Source organism: Symphalangus syndactylus, chromosome 5, assembly GCF_028878055.3.
Source record: "Symphalangus syndactylus isolate Jambi chromosome 5, NHGRI_mSymSyn1-v2.1_pri, whole genome shotgun sequence".
Taxonomy (NCBI): Eukaryota; Metazoa; Chordata; class Mammalia; order Primates; family Hylobatidae; genus Symphalangus; species Symphalangus syndactylus.
The window spans coordinates 132,599,976-132,622,013 of record NC_072427.2 but is presented as its reverse complement, the minus strand read 5'-3'; the positions used below and the strand labels follow the sequence as shown (position 1 = coordinate 132,622,013).

The 22,038-nt window shown below is 34.1% G+C and overlaps 1 protein-coding gene across 5 annotated transcripts in view; it reads right to left on the bottom strand.

Annotated features, from left to right (window-relative positions):
- The window catches only part of SOX5 (SRY-box transcription factor 5), a 435,827-nt gene that overhangs the window by 133,224 nt on the left and 280,565 nt on the right, over positions 1–22,038 (bottom strand). For 4 of the 5 annotated variants that reach the window (XM_063639617.1, XM_055280372.2, XM_055280373.2 and 1 more), the window contains one exon: positions 3,270–3,390. In XM_063639617.1, the coding sequence (XP_063495687.1) occupies positions 3,270–3,390 (121 nt within the window). Of the gene's footprint in view, positions 1–3,269; positions 3,394–22,038 lie in introns of all 5 variants that reach the window. The other variant, XM_055280371.2, reaches the window with a different exon arrangement.

Below are 22,038 nucleotides of genomic sequence, written 5' to 3'. Positions count from 1 at the left end.
AGTGAGAGAGAGAGAGAGAGAAAGGATTTGATTCAAGAATACACATCATTTTCACCTCCTCAGAAGTTTTCAAGTATTTTTAGGATTTTAATAAGTAAGGAAAGCAATAACTAGATATGGATCCATGAAATGGTTTCATGCTTAATTTCATTAATACCAAATGCCAAAGAGAATCTGAGATGCTGCTAATACTACATCAACATCTGTGAACTGATCCATATACTCATGGAAAAGAATGGACAGCAGTGTTCTTCAGAGTATCTTTTCTATCTGTCTAGTTGATTTTCTCTGATGTGCCCGGCTGTGCTGCTGCTAATTTACTCTTACACTGTTTAAATGATATACATTCTAGTACTCAAGAGAGGCTCAGCAGCCGCATTTTGTGGGTTTCCATTCCACACCATATTTCAGCTATTATATATTTCTTAAAGAAAAAAATATCTTTATGTCCAACTAAAAGCTTCCGTTTCAGAAACAGGAGCTGTTAACTCAATTTACAATGATTAGGTTCCTTAAACAGTGTTTCTATTTTTTTTCCTGTTGAGTACATTTAAAGTTTCTAGTTTAGTCCCAGAGATTTTAAAATTTATTTTATGTATTTTATGAAGACATCTAGTCTAAACAGAAACGTTTATCATCAGTATGTTCGATAAATGGATTGATGAAAAGTATCTGGATTTTTTATAACAACAAATAGTGTATCTTTCATATTTGCTTAAAATTGAAATCAAGATGGGTTGGTCAGTCTCTTTTATTGAAGACTATGTAATAAACTGAAATAACTGGCAACGGGAAAAGTCACAAATGGTTGACAACCATGAGGGGAATAAATCAGGAAATCCCACTGAAAAGCGGAAATGGCACAATTTCTTCTCCTACCTCTATTCCTTTCCTGAAATGTGACTAGAGAGGACGTCGTCTGGACTACTTTTCACTTCCACCCAGTTCTTCATTCAAACTGACTCAAAACGCCAGGGGTCAACAAGGGTGGCACTTCCTTTTGCTACTGGCTTCTGCTTAGTTCTAGAGTTTGGTGTGATGCCAGTTTCAAGCTTGCCAGCAGCTGTAAAGGCTTTTTTTCTGTTTTATTTCCAAGGTTACAAAAGAAGTGGTATCATTTATAACTTTAAGCACTAAAAGGATGAACATCAAATGGTTAATATACTATTTTGGAAATGGAAAAAATTCTCCATGCCACATTACATTAACACTCAACAAATTTAGTATGCCAACTCCGTCAAATGAGAGTGAGGTGGAGGTGTTCTTGACCTTTTCCAGGCCTACGGTTATGCTATTGTTCATACTAAATGTGGTTTTCTCTTCAGCTCACAATATTTGCTAATGGGACTTACTTCTGCAGTTGCTTTAAAAAACTTTTTTGTTTTATTGAAAATATAACTAGTCTATACGTATATATTACAGATGCAGTCAAAGGCAACTAATGATTTTAGAAAGTGTCTTTTTTTTTTTTTTTTTTTACTAAAAACACATCTATGGCATGTATTTAATGTGAACAGTAATTCCTTGAGAAAGTAGAAACAAAACAAAAAACCTTTCATGATTTAAAAATCAGAATTAAAAAAATCAGAATTTAGTGTAGCAATAAAAATTAAAATTCTATTCATAGAATTTATTATTAGAATGTAAAATATTTAGAATGACTATAGTATTTAATTATAAAAAAAGTTGGTGTGTCTGGATGAGCTGATAACCTACAAAGGTAGGATGATGTGGAAAGTAATATGAGATGAATAAATTAAGAGTACAGAGTGAGAATTCCATTTAAAACACAGGACACCAAAGTAAAGGGAAAGATTTGCAAAAGCAGCATGAAAATCTCAAAGAGCAAGGCACCACACATATGTGAATTTTTATAGTCTTGAATGCAAACCACTTTTACCTTAACTCCAGAGTTGCAATCTTCTAATCTCAAATGGCTTTGCATAATTAAGAAATTACAACCCATTTCTTCAATATGATATAGAGAAAGATTTAAAGATGAGAAATAAATGTTGAAATCCCCAATGTGAGAATTTAAAACATCATCTAAAAGAAAATGTAGAACTGATTTGTAGTAATGTTAGAATGTTAGAGTTTCTCAAATTAATTAAATACTAAAGCATAACAAGATGTTAATGGCACAATTTATTAACATATATATATATATATAAGCCAAAATGCACTGGAATTTAAAAACAATATTCTGTGTAATTATCTAAAATAATATTTCACTAATTTTTTTCAGTAGTGTTCAGTTTTATCAATGAAAATATTTCAATCAACTGGCTTTTACTGTTTTCCTTCTGGCCATGGTAAAGATGTTCTGGAAGATATCTAGCTCAGCAATCTAGCCCCTCTTTAGAATGTGTTATTATTTTTATCTTACAGAATACAGTTGGCATTTTGACCATAATTTTTTCAAATGATGTATTTTTTCCTAAGACTAACAATGTGCAATTTATATTTGGGGAAGAAAGAGAAAAAGGCATGAAATCACAGGCATCTAAAGTTAATAAGCAATATAAACAGTTATCCTAGTATATCACGTAGCTCAAAAATGTCTTCTATATTGCTTACGTATTCATTCATTCATTCATTCATTCATTCAAAAACGTTGAATGGTGTATTAAAAGTTGAGATACAACAATGAGTATGACAGAATCAGCAACTGCCTTCAGAAAGTTTACAAATAAAGTGAAAAAGAAAATATACAGAATCCAGAGGAAGCAGGAGAAAGGTACCTAACTTCGCTCCCTAATCTGAGCTAGAAGCACTTCACAACATGAAGGAGAGTGAATACTGATGATGCGAGTCCAGAGTCAAGAAAAAGAATGGTTCGGTCTAAGAACTAAAAAGACTGGTGAGAATTTAGGCTGTAAATATTTGGAAGAGACAAATAACAGAAGGCCAACTCATTCACGTTAGGAAATTTGGGTTTACCTCACTGTTAAAAAGGTGGTAAAAAGCATATTCCTATGTCATCTATGCAAAAAATAAAATGAACCCACAAATTACATTCATACCTTAACAATACACTGTAAATAGAAGTCATGAAATTGAATTATAAAGAATATTGGCTTCAGAAGCACAAATTTAATCTAAGCCCTTATAAATACTAACACACTTCTCCACACATTCTGTGTGCTTCCTCTTTCAAATAAAAACGCTATATGGGTGATCTCATTTCTTGGTGTGGCAGTAATATTAGATTGCCTAATTTAAAGCTTGGCCCTCCACCCACTCCCAGATGAAAAATCAACAGTACTTACTACATCCAGCCTTATAGCTGAAGCCTGGAGGGAGGAGGAATCCTTGCTGGGCAGCTGCAGCCAGCGTCCGTTGATCAGGAGGGAATACGGGAATCATTAATGGCGGCAGCTGACCTTGAACCTGCTGAACGTGATAGAGCGAATCAAAGAGAAGAAGTTTCGATGCTCCATGCTTCTTCCCACCCTCCTTATTTCATGATAAAAGAAAATCATTTATTCAATTCAAAAGACTGGCATAGAAGCTTGCCGGGATACTGGGCTTGAGGATATGCTTTCGGACTACCTTAAACAGCAGAACTAGAAAATCCTAGAACTGAAAGGTATTATTAAGTCGACTCTCTAACACGACGAATAATTTCCCTACATGATATCCTTGAAAATATCACTGCTTTGCATGATAAGCCTTTTTCTTATTGCACTAATGAAATGGCTAAAAAATTATCCCATAGAAGGAACTGAAATCACCCTCTGCAAATCCTACTTGTTGGGACTAATTCTACCGTCTAAAACAAAACTAACTAAACCTGTATCATTTTATATATAAATAGCTCTTCATTATTTGAGGACAAATTCTCATGTTCACACATAATATTGAATTTTTAAATTATTGAATACAGTAATCGACCTGGAAGAAAGATTGCAGAATAGATAAAGCTTTACTCTTTTTTTTTTTTTTAATAGAAGAGGTAAGTAATGCCAAAAGATAACTGACTAGCCACAGAATTAGTTAGAACTGGGTCTAGAATTCAGTCTCTTGAATCCTGCTACAGATTCTCTGTACAATATTTTTGCCTGTATCTATCCCTTTTGAAGCAACTGAACGACCCCTCAGACCACAGGGTCTCCGTTTTGGTTGTCATCTTTGGAATACACTCTAATTTGCTGGTCCCACTCTCAGAGTATGGGGTTCACATTAGTTAATAAATAATCCAGCACAATAGAATCACTATCTTGTTTGAGCTGAAAAGGAATTTTTAGAAATATAACCTAATGTGGCCATTTCTGCAGCCTTGTCACATTATTAACTAGAGATTTGTCATTAACTAAAATACTTTCTTTGAACAAATATTTAAGCAAGATCTCCCTGGTGAAAATGATTATTGGTTAGTGTTTATTGATGGATGGATATATGGGTGGTAATTTGGGAACATGTTTAAAATTACCTTTCTGACAGTTTATTCTCCTCCACTAGTCTTCCCATACATTGAACACTTATTTGTAAAATATTTAATAAATATCGACTATGTGCAAGAAACTGAGCTAAGCAGTAGAGATGCAAGAGTGAACAAGAAAACCAAAATCCCACATCTATGAAGCCTTGATTATAGTAGGGATGATGGCGGTGAAAAAAGTAAAAGAAACAAATACACAAAGATAATTACATATTTATTCAGTCACGAATCCTAACAGCACCTCTGAATTGTCTTTCAGATCTGTTTTCTTGTTTTCCCAGTCGCATTACACATTCCTAGGGTTCTTACTATTCTTACAGTTCTCATCATTTCTCACTTTAAAAGCCCACCTTCAATTTCTCCTTTATTTAATCTTCCACAGTAAACCTCTGAGCTATTTCTGAGATTTTGATTGGTGAGTGTGGGGGGCAGCGAGGACTGAGAGAGAAAGAAGGGGAGGCGAGGGAGGGTGAAAGAGAAGGCAATGTGTGTGTGGTGGTGGGGGTGGCAGAGAGAGAGAGAGAGAAAAGCAATATGTGAATGGTAGATCTGTTTTCAGCAATGACACCAAATTACAAAGCATTATATGGGGAAAGTTTTATTGGCTATATTGTTAATTGGTTATTATTTGTATATAAAGCATTCTTGTTATAGTGGTTTTTATCTAGATAATTTATACTTTAATAGTTTATAATATTCTTTCAGATAAAATTTTTAGTATTTTAAGGAATAAATTGCAATGAATTCTGGAGCTTTTATTAAATCTGTGCATTCTAAACTTTGGTCTTTTATAGATTAGTTTATTAAAACGCATTTTGTTTTAGTATTATAATTTGTTTTAGTGTCTAAATTTTTCAAGATCCACTTGTAAAGAGTGACATCGAAATTTAAAGCTGAGAAAGACCCTAGAGATTATCAGCAACAACACAACCATCAGGCTAATGAGGAAATAAGACCTAGCTTGGCCAAATAAATTGTTCAAGATCCCACATTTAGCTAAAACCGAACTTACACTGGAACTGCATCTCCTGTCTCAATCTAGTGAGGGGAAATAGGAGATAAAGGAACTGAAAGAGGAACTACAAGGTGGAAAAAAGGGAGCTAAATGATCATTAAACCTAATTTCACAGTCCCAGCGATTGGTTTTTATTAGACCATCACAGAACGGACTGTAGAGTACTGTACTGTTAGTAATAAGAATACAGTAAACAGTAAAATGAATGTAATCCAAAATGTGTGGTTAATCTACGTGAGCGACTAAAAACATCTCAAAATATTGTCGATCCTGATTATTTGTGGATTGTGTCTTTGCAAATTTGCCTATTGGCTGAAATTTACTCAATTATAATAATGCCACTTTCCTGGTCATTTGCAGACGTGCACGAAGCAGGTAACAATTTTGTTGGTAATTTTTTTGTTTAAAAAGCTCCCAAGCATAATGCTTAAGTGCTGTCTAGTGTTTACGAGGCGAGAGGGCTGTGGTGTGACTGACGGAGAAGACTACGTGTTAGCTAAGCTTTGCTCAGGCATGAGTTATCCTGCTGTTGGCTGTGAATTCAATGTTAATGAATCAATAATAAATATTAAACAAAGTATTTTTAAGCAAAAACACACACAAAACAAAGTTATGTATTGATTAGCTGATGAAAATTTGTGACCAGAAGCTCGCAAGAACCTAATCATACTTCCTTTAGGAGCGATTGTTCAGCATTCACTAATTCAGTGTTCATAGCAACTTTATAGACCATAACACATATAAATAATGAGCAGTGACTGTATTCTTCCTATATCTTGATGGATTTTCATTGCACTGCTGCTGAAATTTAGCCAACGTTTGGGAGAAAAGGACACACAATATCAAAACAATATATTTTCTGGGCAGATTCTAAAACTAACTTGGTATAGGGTTAGTAATTCATTCTATATATTTTCTAGTTTTGAATATTTCCAAACCCTGATCACTATTAATTTCTTTTTTTTTCACCGAATGTATAAGACTTCCTTTAAACCACTCATTAAAGTTGAAAACGTGTGACATTTATTAAGTTTCAACAAAATATTTTTGTCATAAATTTTTAAAAGCTAAGGGGCATGTTATTCGCAGGTTAAATAATTCGTAATACACGTAAGAGGCTACTTCCTATATTTTAAAAACTTTTTTTTTTTTTTTGAGATGGAGTCTCGCTCTGTCACCCAGGCTGGAGTGCAGTGGCGCAATCTCAGCTCACTGCAAGCTCCGCCTCCCGGGTTCACGCCATTCTCCTGCCTCAGCCTCTCCAAATAGCTGGGACCACAGGCGCCCGCCACCACGCCCGGCTAATTTTTTGTATTTTTTAGTAGAGAGGGGGTTTCACCGTGGTCTCGATCTCCTGACCTCATGATCCGCCCGCCTCGGCCTCCCAAAGTGCTGGGATTACAAGCGTGAGCCACCGCACCCGGCCTAAAAACTTTTAAGAAACCCTGTCTTAATACCTTTTATGTGTCCACCTCAAGATACTACATAGTCTCTAAGATGTTATGAATCCAATACAAATCAATTATCCCATTTATGCAGAACAAGTAAATACCTATCAATTACTCATAGTTAAATAGTTTATATTTTATGTAAATGTTCTATTGTTGAAACACTCAATTGCTTTAAGAAATTAATGTATTAAGTAGATTCTTAAGATTATTTAATCTGAATTTCATTATATGTCCCTGTTTATTTATTCAATCAACATTTGCTAAGTAGAATATGCAGTTTGTGGTAACTAGGGATTAAAAGATGAATTCACATACATGGATGCCCTTCAGGAGCTCTGAATCTGGTGGGGCAAATAGACAGATAATTATAATGCACTGCTGTTAATTCAATAATACAGACGTGTATAGGATACTATGGAAGTACAGAAGACAGGCTCCTAACACAGCCAGAAGTCCCTAAAGGCCCTGTGAAAGCAGGAGTGGCAGATATAGGGCCTGAATAGGTAAACAGCAGAGACAGAGACATAAGAAAAGGAACAGGGGCAAGAAAAAAACATCATGTGAGGGAGACACTACCAGCAGCTAGGAATGGCAAAAAAATATGAAGAAAGCAGTGGTGACAGGTCTGCCTGAATCAGTCTATGCATCAGGGTAAGAAACTAGAGATTTCCCCTGTGGGCTCTGGGGAATCACGGAGGGATTAAATTAGGGTCAGTGGATTACTCTGGTGGATATGGAAAACAGATCGGAGAGGCCCAGCGTAGAGACCAAGTGGGAAGTTAATATAAGGGAACAGATTACGAGGGCTTGATCAGCAGAAGAGTAATGGATGACGGGAAAAAAGAAAAAAAAGAAATATTTAAGAAAAAAAATTGCAGTACTCAGAGATGAAAAAATGACAAAATCAAAGATAATGTTTACTTGATGTCACTCTACTTATAGTGGCATCAAACAACTAGAAATTCAGAGTAGTAGTGATAATTTTCATGCAAAAATGATGGCTATGGTTTTGGATATGATGTGGCTGAGGTGGCTGAATGATGTTGCATTGCAGTTATTTTTCCAGCAGATGGACACTCCAGTCTGAAGCTGAGGGAGGGGATCTTCAGAGGCCATGGTTTGGGGAGTCATAAGTTAATGAGAATAGACAATCTAGAAAAGATCTGAAGGAAAAAGGGGAACAGCTTAACACCATCTGGGTTCCAACAACAGTTCAACAAAAGGCGGAGGAAAGGAGCCTATTGGCAGATAAAATTAAAGTTAGACAAAAATTAAGAAAATCATGAAGAGTATGGTATAACAAAAGCCAAGGGAATTTCAAGATTGAGGGAGTAAACTAATTGTGAATAACAAAACAAAACAAAAGGCAGAAAGCATTCTAGAGAGAAAAATAACATCTCTGGAAATGATGAGAAGCTGAGTTTATAATAACACCACTTCCACTAGAACAGAGGGTAGATATCACACTGCAAAAGGGTAAGAACTGAATGACAGGCAACAAAAAGGAGAAAGCAAATGTAGACTATTCTTCAGAGAAAGTTGATGAGAGGTGAGGAGAGACATTAACAGCAGCTATAGAAAGATGTAAAGTGAAGCAAAGACTTTTTTTCAGGTAGCAAGGCTCTGAGCACATTTATTGGCTGGAAGGGGCAAATGGAAATGGAGAGTTTTAAATGTAGGAAAGGGACAAACTAACCAAAATTCCGGAGGAAGCTAGAAGACAAGGCAGAGGTGGAGCGATTAGTTTAGAATGAGAGTGGCATCTCATTCTCTGGGCCCTGAGGAATGGAGCTATATAAATGGATGAAGGCAGATGTGCTTTATGGGTAGGGAAACGGGAACGTAAGGAAAATCAGGCCTGACAGAAGAAATTTTCTCAATGATAAGGCAAGCTCATATCCAGAAAATGAGAGAGATTGGAATTGAGGAAGAAAACTGGAAGAAGGTTCCAGGAAGTTCTCGATGGTCATTGTGAGAAATGAAAGAGCAAGCAAAACCACAGAAATTAAAAACAGTGATAGAAGATGCCAAGACCTTAGGTGAGACCACATGAATTGTAATATTATCAGATCTCCCTTTTCTGTGATTTTTCTCAAAACGTGCGTAGTCACTGTGACTGAGGATCAGAGAAGATGAACTCCAGCATTCAAGGGAAGAGAAGCAGACTGGAGGACTTCAGCAAAGACAGGTTATGAGGAAATAAAAATTGCTTTTGATCAACAATAGGCTTTGGGTTTAAAAACAGGGTGAGAGGCCTGGAAGGCATCACCAGACTGGGAAAAATACAGGAATCGAAGAACTGGGAGAACTCCACGATCTCAAGGAACAGGTCTTATGAGAGTGAGTTTGTATGAAATCTCAAACAGCACAAACTTATGGTAGGATATTTGTTTAAATTACATACGCAAATGTTAAAATGAAAGGCAGCTCTATGGTTTATATCAGCACAATTACAAATAAACTGTAATATCTAAAACTTTTTCAAATGTTCCTCAAGAGTTTAGTCCGATGAGTGCTATAGTGTTCAAGTACACATTCTCCTTAGGGATCAGTTCACCTACAACTGAAATTCAGTCACCTTCAGTGGGGAGCACAGCAGCTGTTTAGAAGCACACAGCAACAATACACAGCAGTTTCTGAGCAAATGAAGAATATAATATCCAAATGAGATTACAAGAGGGGTTTAGGTAGGCAGAATATAATTACCCAAACTGGAGTAACCAGGAGAACAAAGTAACTTTCCACCATTAGCAAGAAGAGACATGGGATCTTCAATGACCGCTAATAGTCTGATTTTTCATTTCAAATAAAAGAAAGTCTATTTGTCAGTTTATCCTACTCAATGCAATGGTCTTTAGGAAAAATTAAAAATAAAGGAGTCAATTTATCCTCCAATTAATCTACTAGGAAGACTAAAGAACATCTCGTTGAGGAATATAGGCACATAAAAACATTGCTAAAATTGCTATTCCTGCCTCTCACTTCCCAACAGTCACATTGAAGTTGTATCACCTCTAATTTCATTTGATTCAAGACAAAAACAAAGTAGCCATATTCTTTTAGAACAAAAATGAACAGCCATGTGGATTTTTTACATAGTACTCTTCTTCGGCAAAAAGCCACAGAACTTTTTTTAAAAATCGTTTCCAAGGATGAAAGTGACTTTGCCAAGCAAAGTGGCTTCAAAACAGGCCTCAAAAATACTAATAGAAAGACAGATGGTTCTACTAAGAGCTTGGCTGCCAAAGTGGAAAAAAAAAGTAAAAAACAACAAAAAAAAAAGGAGTGATGCTATTGAAGCTGACTGCAAAGTTATCTGATGACTACAAATACTTTTGTCCCATTGCAAGTGCTAACTCTGCCTCCAGGGCTGATATAGCCAAAATACTAACTTCCCCACATCCAATTCCCTGTATTCCTACCCCTCCTAAATGAAACCTGTCAGTGCCAAGCCCCAGAAAACAGCACAAGCATGCACTTGATTCTGACTGACTGCTCTGCAGAAGCAAAATATTGCATTGAAGAACTCCTATTTAGGAACAGACCCACAGGGAAAACTGGTTTTCTTTTCAAAACTGCCTGTCACATTTTCTTTTTCTAATTCCCCTCTTCCTCCTCCTCCCTGTCACCAAAGGGCCCCGGGCCCTATGAGTTTATATGATACAAACTCAATTTGTATAAAGAAGGCAAGAAGCAGCACCACAGAGAGGTGAAGGTAGTTTGCAAGGATAGAGAAATAATCCAGTCAAAAAACACAGTGCAATTTTCTCTCCAAACTACTACTACAATAATACCTCCACTTTATTTCCTTCAGGGCAACTGTCATTTCTTTTTAACCAGATTGCTACTAGATATAATAGAAACTGAAATATTATATGGTCACTGACTCTTTCTTTCAATGGCTCATTTCACTACTGCATTTTTACTTTTGCATGACGTGTTTATTGTTGGCAATGTTACTAGGATACAACCACTTTCGAAGGACATAGAATTAAGACCTCTGTTACTTTAACACAATAAAATTTCATTCTTAATGCTATGCAGGTTTATCTTAAAAATTCTTGTTGTTTTATAGCAAACTTTATTTTCAAATCTGAAGCATCATATTCTTACAAAGCATTAGTTCTTATTAATATACATTAAATTCATATCAAATTTCAAAAAATGATGATGTATTATAAATACAACACATGCTTAAACAAAATATGTTTGTTGACTTCAGGTATAATCTCCATATTAAAAGTTGCTAATCATAGAAACTTAAGGGTTGCAAAAACATGGTGTAAAATAAGAAAATGGTGAAAAGATATGGGAGAAACACAGCTATTTCATTTGCTAAAAATTGTTTTGAGCTGAATAAATGAATTTAAAGGGTAATTATTAAGATATCTTAGATAATTCATTATTTAAAATTGGGTTATTATTCTAATATATAGCTATTTCTTAAAGTATTATTTTACACAGCTGTTGCTTGATCAAATCAAAATCTTTATTATACAATTCTACTTGTTTCCTAAAGCGTGTGTGACTATTTGTATTACTTATCGTGGTTCTTGACCACAATACAGCATGGTCGTTTGAGTATGCTTGTCTGTTACTGTGAACAGAATCAAGATTTGCAAATGCTGCTAGTACAATCTTACTTTATATCATGCATTAGTACATTAATTGTCATTTACAAGAAAATGAATGAGAACATAAAATATAGTGACCAACATGAAATATAATATAGTTTTCAATTGTATTTCTTAGGTATCCATGATTAGAAAACAATAAAATGCACTATTAATTTCTAATTTGTGATGTTTTGCCCAATGGTTTCTATTAGATTATCAGTGATTTTTCCCTATGTAATATAAAATTAATAAAAATGTCAGTATTCTTATGTTGAATTTCAGTTCAACGTAAGTCCTTTAAAAAAAATCTCAAAAATTACCAAATGTGGGGAGGGATGAGCTGGGGACACAGGTAATGGGTACAAGGTTTCTTTTGGGAGTGATGAAAATGTTTTGGAATTAGTGGTGATGGTTGCAAACCATTGCGACTATACCAAAAAGCACTGAATTATATACTTTAAAAGGGTAAGTTTTATGGCATCTGAATTATATCTCAATTTAAAAAAATAACCAAAGCAAGTAAAAAACAACTCACAAAAATATATAACTTCACTAATACCTGAAGCAGGATTGAGTGTACTTTGAACTAGGCATGTTTTGGAATAATGTTTTGCATTTTTATAAAGTGCTGTCACATACACTAGTTCTTGTATACTTTATCCAGCCTCCTAGAAATCAGTAGGTCAGGTGTTATTTCCAATTTCATGAATGAGGAAAACTGACAGGAAAACAAATAGTTTTGGGGACTTACACATGATCACATAGCCACAAATTCTTTGATTATTCCTAGCAAAGTATAAATCAAAATACAGTAATTTCCTGATATAAAAATGCTGATTCAGATAAAGAGTACAGAAACACTAACGAAATTAATTCCTAAATATTTTATTACCATAAAAAGGAATAATTTTTTTTTTTTTTTTTTTTTTTTGAGACAGAGTTGTACTGTTGTCACCCAGGCTGGAGTGCATTGGCACGATCTTGGCTCTCTGCAAGCTCTGCCTCCCGGGTTCAAGCAATTCTCCTTCCTCAGCCTCCAGAGTAGCTGGGATTACAGGTGCACGCCGCCACTTTGGCTAAGTTTTGTATTTTTAGTAGAGATAGGGTTTCACCATGTTGGCCAGGCTGATCTTGAACTCTTTACCTCAGATGATCCACCCGCCTCGGCCTCCCAAAATGCTGGGATTACAGGCATGAGCCACTGCACCCGGCCAAAAAGGAGTAATTTTTAAAAGCTAAAATTCTATTACGTCTTAAGAGATTTTTATACCAAGGGTGGCATTTTGGCTGATTTTAATTGTCGTCTTTATATTGTGTCTTATTTTGCTTTTTGTTTTCTGCACAAAGTATTTTTCAAAATTTCTCTCTATATACTACTATATAATATATATATACTACTATATATTACTTTAACAATCTGAAAATTGAGCAGAAAAATAGAGATGCACTAGAACGTCATAGTACTTGGCATGAAATAAAAGGATATTTAATATAGTAATTGCCATTTGGTGTTAATTTCTTAATACACCCTATCCTGAAGATCTTAAATTGTTAGTTGGCTTTGCCTATTTTGGTAGAAAACAGAAAATTTTTTTTTGATATTTGACTGAAGAAAGATTGATCATAAAATGTAAATGTTTCACTCTAACAAGCTAATTTTCATAAAAAGTATGTGATATTCACATTTACTTCAAAGTCTCTTGAAATCATTCCCAATTATCTTGACGTTGACTTGTTTCTTGCTGATATTTCCCACACCACTACTATGTATTCTGTGCAATGAGCTTTTGATTATAATATCTTTAACATTTTTAATATCTTGCCTATGTTGGTTTACTCTTCCTCAAAAGACTTACAATTTTTTCTGGCCAAGAGACCTTTTATTCTTCTATTCGTCCTTAGAGTGCAGACTGCACAGTGTAGCTGAAAACTTCACCTGACTTAGCCCAGAAATAAGCCCAAGCCTACAAGGTCAACTAATTTTCAACAAAGGCACCAAGATCACACAACGTGGAAAGGATAGTCTCTCCAATAAATGGTGCTGGGAAAACTGGATAACTACATGAAAAAGATTGCAACGTGACCCTAAGCCATACACCACACACAGAGAAAGTCAACTGAAAATGGATTAAATACTTAAATGTAAGACCTGAAACAATAAAAATCCTAGAGGAAAAATCTAGAAAAAAGCTTCTTGAGACTGGCCTTGGCAATGATTTTTTAAATATCACACCAAAAGCTCAGGCAGCAAAAGCAAAAATAAACAAGTGGACTACTTCAAACTAAAAAGTTCTGCATAGCAAAGGAAATAATCAACAAAATGAAAAGATAGCCTATGTATTGGGAGAAAATATTTGTGAACTATGGGGTTAATGTCCAAACCACATAAGGAACCCAACTACAAAAATCAACAAAGGACCTGAACAGACATCTTCCCAGAGAAAACATAAAAATGGCCAATAGGTATGGTAATACCTATCAATCATCTGGGAAATGCAAATCAAAGCCACAATGAAATACCACTTCATATCTATTAGGATGGCTATTATCAAAAAGACAGGAGATAAATGTTGGCAAGAGTATAGAGAAAAGGGAACCCTGTATGCTATTGGCAGGAATGTAAATTAGCATAGCCATTAATGCAGGGATGGTGAAAATGGGTAGATGTAGGTCAAAGGGGACTAAATTGCAGTTATATAGGATGAACAAATCTAGAGATCTAATGTACAGCATGAGAGCCATAATTAATAAAATTATATACTGAAAATTTGCTTAAAGAGTAGATTCTAGGTGCTCTTAATGAAAAAAAAAGTAATTATGTGAGGTGATGGACTTGTTAATTTACTTGACTGCAATAATCATTTCACTATGTATATGTACATCAAAATATCATGTTGTGTACCCTAAACATACACAAATAAAAAGAAGCAAATGAATAACTGAATATTTTTTATCCATGAACTCCTAAAAAAGCTACACTTCACACTCAAGAACAACTTTTTCCTCAAAACCCAGCTTAAGTGTCGCTGTCTTTATGAAGACTATCCAAACTCTTCAAGCAAAATACATTCATTCATTGAGTGCTCACTTGGTGCCAGGTATTGTTATAGTCTCTAGGGATGTTGCAACGAATAAGGCAAGTGCTGTGAAACAAGTGAAGCTAGGACAGAGGAAAAGGAACGCTGGGTCAGAGGCTGCAAGTTTCAATGTGGAATCCACGACACAGTGACATTTGAAGACATGGAGGAAGTCAGACAATAAACCTCTGAACTATGTAGTGTAATGAACTATATAAAGTAATGCCTTGAATTATGGCACTTTTCTCTCCGTTATCTGGGAGAGGAGACGTGGAAAAACCTAAGTTAACAGTGTTCTTACTATGTTCAACAATGTCTCCCTCTCCTGTATGTCCTTCATACAACTATCCCATTAGGTTGACATTATTTGTGTCTGTCTCCATGGCTAAGCTGCCTGAAGAGTAAGGGCATTAGCTAACTCATATTGGTATCCACAATACCTAGCTTAATGCCTCAAACATAATAAATGCTCATTATTTCTTCACTGAAGTGATTATTTAAAAAGATATTCACTATTATAAAAGTCTTATGTTTTAGCTTTAATTTCTTCTTATAGTAGTAACTAGCTTATTAAAACATTCATATTATACAATGGATCTTAGGCTTTATTCCATTTTCATTCAGGATTCATGACTTTTCCTCAAAGTAATGCCTTGAACTATGGAAAATAATTGATTCGATTTTCCCCCACCCTTTCCATTCCGCTCCTCAGATCCTAGTTTCAGCCTTGATGATGCCCACAGTTAGGTTTTGTGTGTTTCAATAGATGCAGAGAAATAAAAACTTATGTGTCCTTAATGAAATAACCCAAGAACTGCGTTTACATGTTCTTTAAGATAAAAAACAAATGTTGATTACTCATATGAAATGAATGTAAGCTTAATAGAAAATCAGAGATAATTTGAAAATAAGTTCAAATGTGAGAGACTGTGTGCCATTAAACACATTTAAACTTTTTGCTACCTCAGTTACCAGGACAATATAAAGTAACAGAACTGGAACATCTAGCAATACATGAAATATAGAGCTTTAGCTGCAGACATGATCCGTATATGTGGAAACAACCCCACAGAACTAAAGCCAAACAAAACCTTTTTATTAAAAATTCAAATCAATAGCTGCAGCCTTAAACTCTGTGCATTATTCTTATTTTGTTGCAGAAGGTAAATGTGATTATCCTGCTTATATTTCTTTTGTTCAAATTTCCCAGTGAGTAATTTCTATTTTTTAGCTAGCAGGTGCTAGATTGGTGTGAATGGCCAGTGATTGGATATTTATTTGTTTGTAGCATGCAGAGTCAGTAATGAAAAATGTTACATCAGTGCTAAGAAGCCCTTAGTGTAGCATTCCCACAAACAAAAACAAAGATAACATTTCAATACAGCACCCCCAATTCAACTATATTAGGGCCAAGTTAATGTCTAGTTCCATTCCTTAGGGTGTGAAAAATCATGCTCTTTGAGTAATAATGGATGCTGTCTCACAGTATCTGATGGAACACAGCACTGAGATGCTTGTCTAACTATACCATAGCTAAGGACACACTAGCAGTTTGCCACTCACTAGAACACTTGTCACTGAAAATAAAACATGTGTGAAATTACCAAAAAGGCCATGGTAGATGTTTCTTGAGCTGAAAATGTGAAATATTTTTGTAATTGGACAACCCATTGAACATAGTGTCATTTATGTAATCATGAGTTTTTAAATCTTCTAGTCAAGAAGAAATATTATACAATCTACCATTGTAAATATACCCAATAATAAAGAATAGCACATTACTTGCAAAAATCTGAGCAAAGTATGGCTAATTTTACTACTTTGCTAAATTTACTTTATACTTTCCAGCACAAAGCACTGTAACCTGCCTACACATAATGACAATATTTAAATAAAGATGAATTATGTAATACCATGAGTACCTTACTAAATCTATAGACTGCTTTCTTGATCAGAAATAATTTTTCTTTGTCATCAAAATTGTGGCAATTCTAATTTTATATAGATATTTTATGGGATGAAAAGAGAACACAGACGGACAACATAAATTCTTTCCATCCACTTGCCCTCTACCAAAAGCACTTTGATGGGCAGTTGTTAATGTTAATACCTATTCTGTTTCCCTCAGCTTCTTTTATAATGCATTTTTTCTATGTTGACCTTTGCACAATTCTATCTTTACTTTTTGAAACTCACAAAAACCCTATAAGATAAATATTTTCATCACCCCTATTTTACAGATAAAGAAACGGGCAAGCCTAAAGTCAAACAGATAGCAAATAAAAGAGCTGGAATTCAAATCCAGGCCAGCCTACCTTCAAACTAGGCTTTTAATCACTATACTTTGACTCAAGCAAAGGATAAAATACTTATAAATAAATCTTATATTTCAAAAACAATTATAATTATACATTAACCTTAAATATCAAAATATAACTTGTATAAAAAATTTAAATGACAAAAACTGACACAGCATGAAAATAATTATTTCAGCATGTAAATTCTTCTAAAGCATGGCTAATGATTACAACAAAACTATTAAACATTAGATATCCTAGGAATCTTTTCTGCTGTAATACAAGTAGATCCTGGATGCATAATAACCAATAAACTTTTTTTATGCAGAGCATCCAAGAAAGTTGGAGGTAGGAGAAAGAGAAATCTAGTAAATCGAAAGTAGTTTGGAAGAATGAGGTAAATGCAGATAGCACCTGGAACCTAAGATGATGCCTTGGGTCCCTCTACACCTCAGTCTCTCGCACTAACCCAGGACAATCACAGGGGATATTCCCTTGGTGAAAGATTAGTTTAAAAAGAAAACCTTGCAATTAAGGTGAGGATACCAGGACGTTTCTACAGTGCCTTTGGTGGAACACCACTGATGCTGCCGCTGCTGCTGCTGTTGATGATGATTCTTTGACAAATATTTATTAATTGCCTATGATGTATCAGATATATTTCTAAGTACTTGAAACACTATAGTGAATAAAACAATAAAAGCTTTGATTCATGAAGGCTACCCTCCATTGCAATAAAATGCTAAGGAAAATAATGAACTACTATAATTCAATCACACAGACTTTACCTAACTTAGGTCTGGAGTTCAAACCAAAACTTCCTAAATGGTCAGTAAAAACTCAATCTCCAAAATTAGAAATAAGTGTTTCCTAGTTTGTACTGCCTACTAGAAACTTGTAGAATAACCCACTTCAGTATTTATGCAGCATCAATTTAGATACTCCAATTCCCACAGATGAAGTTGAGCCAAACATTAATACATAATTTAAATTTAACAAATATTTAATACATGAGGAATGATTCAGCATGTATAAAGCAAAATAAGGAAAACGGCAGATTTAGATACCCAAAGATATCGAGGTAGTGGATAATCAGATAAAAAATAAAATAATATGCTTAAAATATGTGCTTACAAAAAAGTTGCAATAAAAATTAGTAATAAAAAAACTATGAAAGAAGTTCAGGAAGATTTCAAAAATAATTGAAAAGAACTTTGAGAAATGAAAAATATAATAACAGGCCGGGCATGGTGGCTCACGCCTGTAATCCCATCACTTTGGGAGGCTGAGGCGGGCAGATTGCTTGAGCTCAGGAGTTCAAGAGCAGCCTGGGCAACACAGCGACAACCTGTCTCTACTAAAAATACAAAAATTAGTCAGGTGTGGTGGCATATGTCTGTAATCCCAGCTACTTGGGAGGCTGAGGCATGAGAATACCTTGAACCCAGGAGGTGGAGGCTGCAGTGAGCCGAGATCATGCCACTGCACTTCAGCCTGGATGACAGAACAAGGCCTTGTCTCAGAAAAAAAAAAAAAGAAAATAAAAGAAAAGAAAAAAGAAAAATATAATAACAGAAATTTAAAACTCATCAAATAGACAGCAAATTAGATGTAAGTGATGAGAAATGTCACTAACCATAAAAGAAATCCAAAGAAATTAACTAGATTTTAGTCCACAGAGACAGAAAGATGGAAAATATGAAAGAGAGGTTAAGTGTCATAGAGTCTAAAATGAGATGGTTTAACAAATGCTTGGTCAAAAATTTTAGGAGAAAAAAAAATTTTTTAAATGGAGAAAGGCAATATTCTGAAAATTAATGACTGATAACTTTTCTGAATTTGAAAGATATAGGCCCATAAATGCAATGGGTAAAATTTACACAAGCAGAACAAATGAAAGGAAAAGGTCACTTAATACTCTGTTATAAAACTAAAGACAATGAAAGGCAAAGATAAACCTTAACAGCAGTCAGCTAGAAGTCATCAACCTAGGTATGATAATTAGTTTAACAATAAATATCTCAACAGTAGTATTAGACATCAATGGAAAAAATAAAATAAACTGACAAAAATATGTTTCCAGTAAACACTTTGAAGAATAAGTCCAAAAGAAAGGCCGTTTATTTTCCATAAAAAATAGTCTATCACAAATTCCTTCACTAAAGAAATTTCTAAAGGATGTGTTTCAGAATCAAGAAAAGGGAACCTAGAAGAAATAGGTAAGATGCAAATAGAATAGTGAGTGAAAAAACTGGTGAACATGTGATTAAATACAAATATACTTTGTATTAGCTAGTGTCTAATATTTGAAGAGAAAATGAGCTAAATTCAACAATATTAGCTGTAAAACAAGAGAGGAGTAGCCATAGCTGTGGAGTGCTCTGGTTATTTTAAAACTCAGGAGGGATAATACAGTATTCATTAATTTTAGACTCTCTGAGCATAAGTAGAAATGTTAAATTTTCAAAGATAACCCATAAAAAATAGAAAGATAGTAGATAATATCCAAATTGATAAATAGAAAATATAAAGAATGCTAAAAATTAATACATAAAAATAAAAGAAAATAGACACAAAAGGTGATACACACAGAAAGTATGAATTAAATGACAGACCTAAGTTTAATTACAATAAATATAAGTGGAGTAAGCTCATCAGTTAAAAAACAGAGACCAAGAGATTGAATATTTTTAAAAATCCAGCTATAGTTTACAAGAGATATACTTGGCCAGGCGCCGTGGCTCACGCCTGTAATCCCAGCACTTTGGGAGGCCGAGGCGGGCGGATCACGAGGTCAGGAGATCGAGACCGTCCTGGCTAACACGGTGAAACCCTGTCTCTACTAAAAATATAAAAAAAAAATTAGCCGGGCGTGTTGGCGGGCGCCTGTAGTCCCAGCTACTCGGGAGGCTGAGGCAGGAGAATGGCGTGAACCCGGGAGGCGGAGCTTGCAGTGAGCCGAGATCGTGCCACTGCACTCCAGCCTGGGGGACAGAGCAAGACTCTGTCTCAAAAAAAAAAAAAAAAAAAAAAAACAAGAGATATACTCAAATCATAATAACAAAAATGGTTGAAAAAGATGAAAAAACATTTATCGGGCAAATATTAACCAAAAAAGTAAACAAGTCTAAAGTATGTATATTAGAATTAGACAAAATAGACTTTAATACACAAAGCATAATTGTGGATACAGAGCTTCTATTATAAGTTATAACTTAAGAATCATTATATCTTTCTGTTAATTCAAACTTTAGTGTTATAGAAATAATATAAAGTTATTACTGCTTCAGCACTTTTCAAAAGAATCCAAATATGCATAACAAAGGTAAAAATTATAATTGTATATTTTAATGTATTTTAAAACATTTATATGAACATGAAATAGTTTATAATGAACTAACACTAAAGTTTCAATTAACAGGAAGACATAATAATTCTTGTTATATCCATCCAATAAAATAGCCTCACAATTTATGATGAAAAATTTAGAGAACTACAAGGAGAAATTAGCAATCCTCCATTATAACGGAACATTTTAGCACAACTTTCTTAATTACTGATAGCTCAAGAAAAAAAAATTTTAGGTGATATAGGCAATTTCTACAACATAATCAGCAAGCTTACTCAAATGGATATATGTAGAATTCTGCATCCAATAATTACAGAACACAAATTCTTTTCAAAACCCACAGAACATTTATAAAAATTGTTCACACACTAAGCCATAAAGCAAGATTGAACAGATTTCAGAGATTTAGTGCTGTACAAAAATATGATGATAGTATTTAGTTTTAGATTAAAAGGGAAATCTTCATATTTTAAAATGGACCAAAATGAACAATTTCATTTTCTGAATAAGTAGTTTTGCCTTTAACTTTAGGTTTATGAGGTATATTTTAGAAGAGGCTGAAACATTTACTTGTGAATTGAGTCTAAGTCTCCATTAAAAATACAATTTGATTATTGAAATATGATCCTTTGTTTCTAAATATGCTTTACCATTGACAAGTGGGATCATTAAAATTGCTGTTTGTTCTAATTAATGTGTGGGTGGTTGGCAGGAATTAGAGGTTATTTAATATCATGTAGTGGTTAGCAATTCAAAACCTGTACAGTTTGAAGATTGCACTATTGGGAAAAACAATCAAGAATAAATTTAAAGCCACTATGCTTTTTAAAAAAAAATTAACATCACACACAAAGCTTTTAAATTCTCAACATACATCTTAAGCTCTTTGTGTAATATCTTCTTCATTGAAATAACAAAGAAAAGAATTAAAAACATTACGTTTGAAAAAATACATACATGTATAAAATGTTTTTCAAAAATTGAAAAATAAAACATAGCAATGAAATTGATATTAGCAAGAAATAAGATGAAAGCTGACTCCACCTTGTAAAATAAAGAAAAAGCTACTTAAGTAGTTGAATATAATTTTGATAAAACCAACATCTCTAATGTTTTCAGTTCCCATTTGTTATCTGACTTCTTGAGCACTTTTGAAAGGAATGCAAATATGTATAATAAAGGCAAAAATTATTGCATATTTTAATGTATATTAAAACCACATTTATATCAACACAAAATAGTTCATAACGACTAGCCTTTTTACAATTATTGTGATAGCATTTACACAAATTTATAAAGGGAGTAAGATCTCCAATGTGATATGCAAGTAATTAATGTGATAAGCAAGTAACTAAGCCCTAATGATGGTGTAACTCTGAGTGTTAAACATATTTCTAAATCCAGAAGAAGGAGATACATAATAGAGATTTCTTAGCTTTTTAGTTATTCTGCTTGTGTCTGACTGTCCACACTACCAGTGGGATTATTCTTCAGTACATTCCATTTTATATTTTTTTAAAAATGAAACAGAATGCATCAGAATTTCAAAAAGAAAACTTTGGTGAAAACTTCGGTTCATGTCCTTGAATTAATGCTATCTCATAGTTCATAACTGATCTGGAAAAATGTCAGCGTATCACTCATTCTTACTGGATCATTCATCTTTTAAAACTGCTGTTTTTCATTTATTAATCTAAAACATGATTAATATTGCATACATAGATATTACTCCTAAGGTCACATGTGGTTCTCAATACCACACATGAATTTAGCAAGACCTGATCCTCATCAC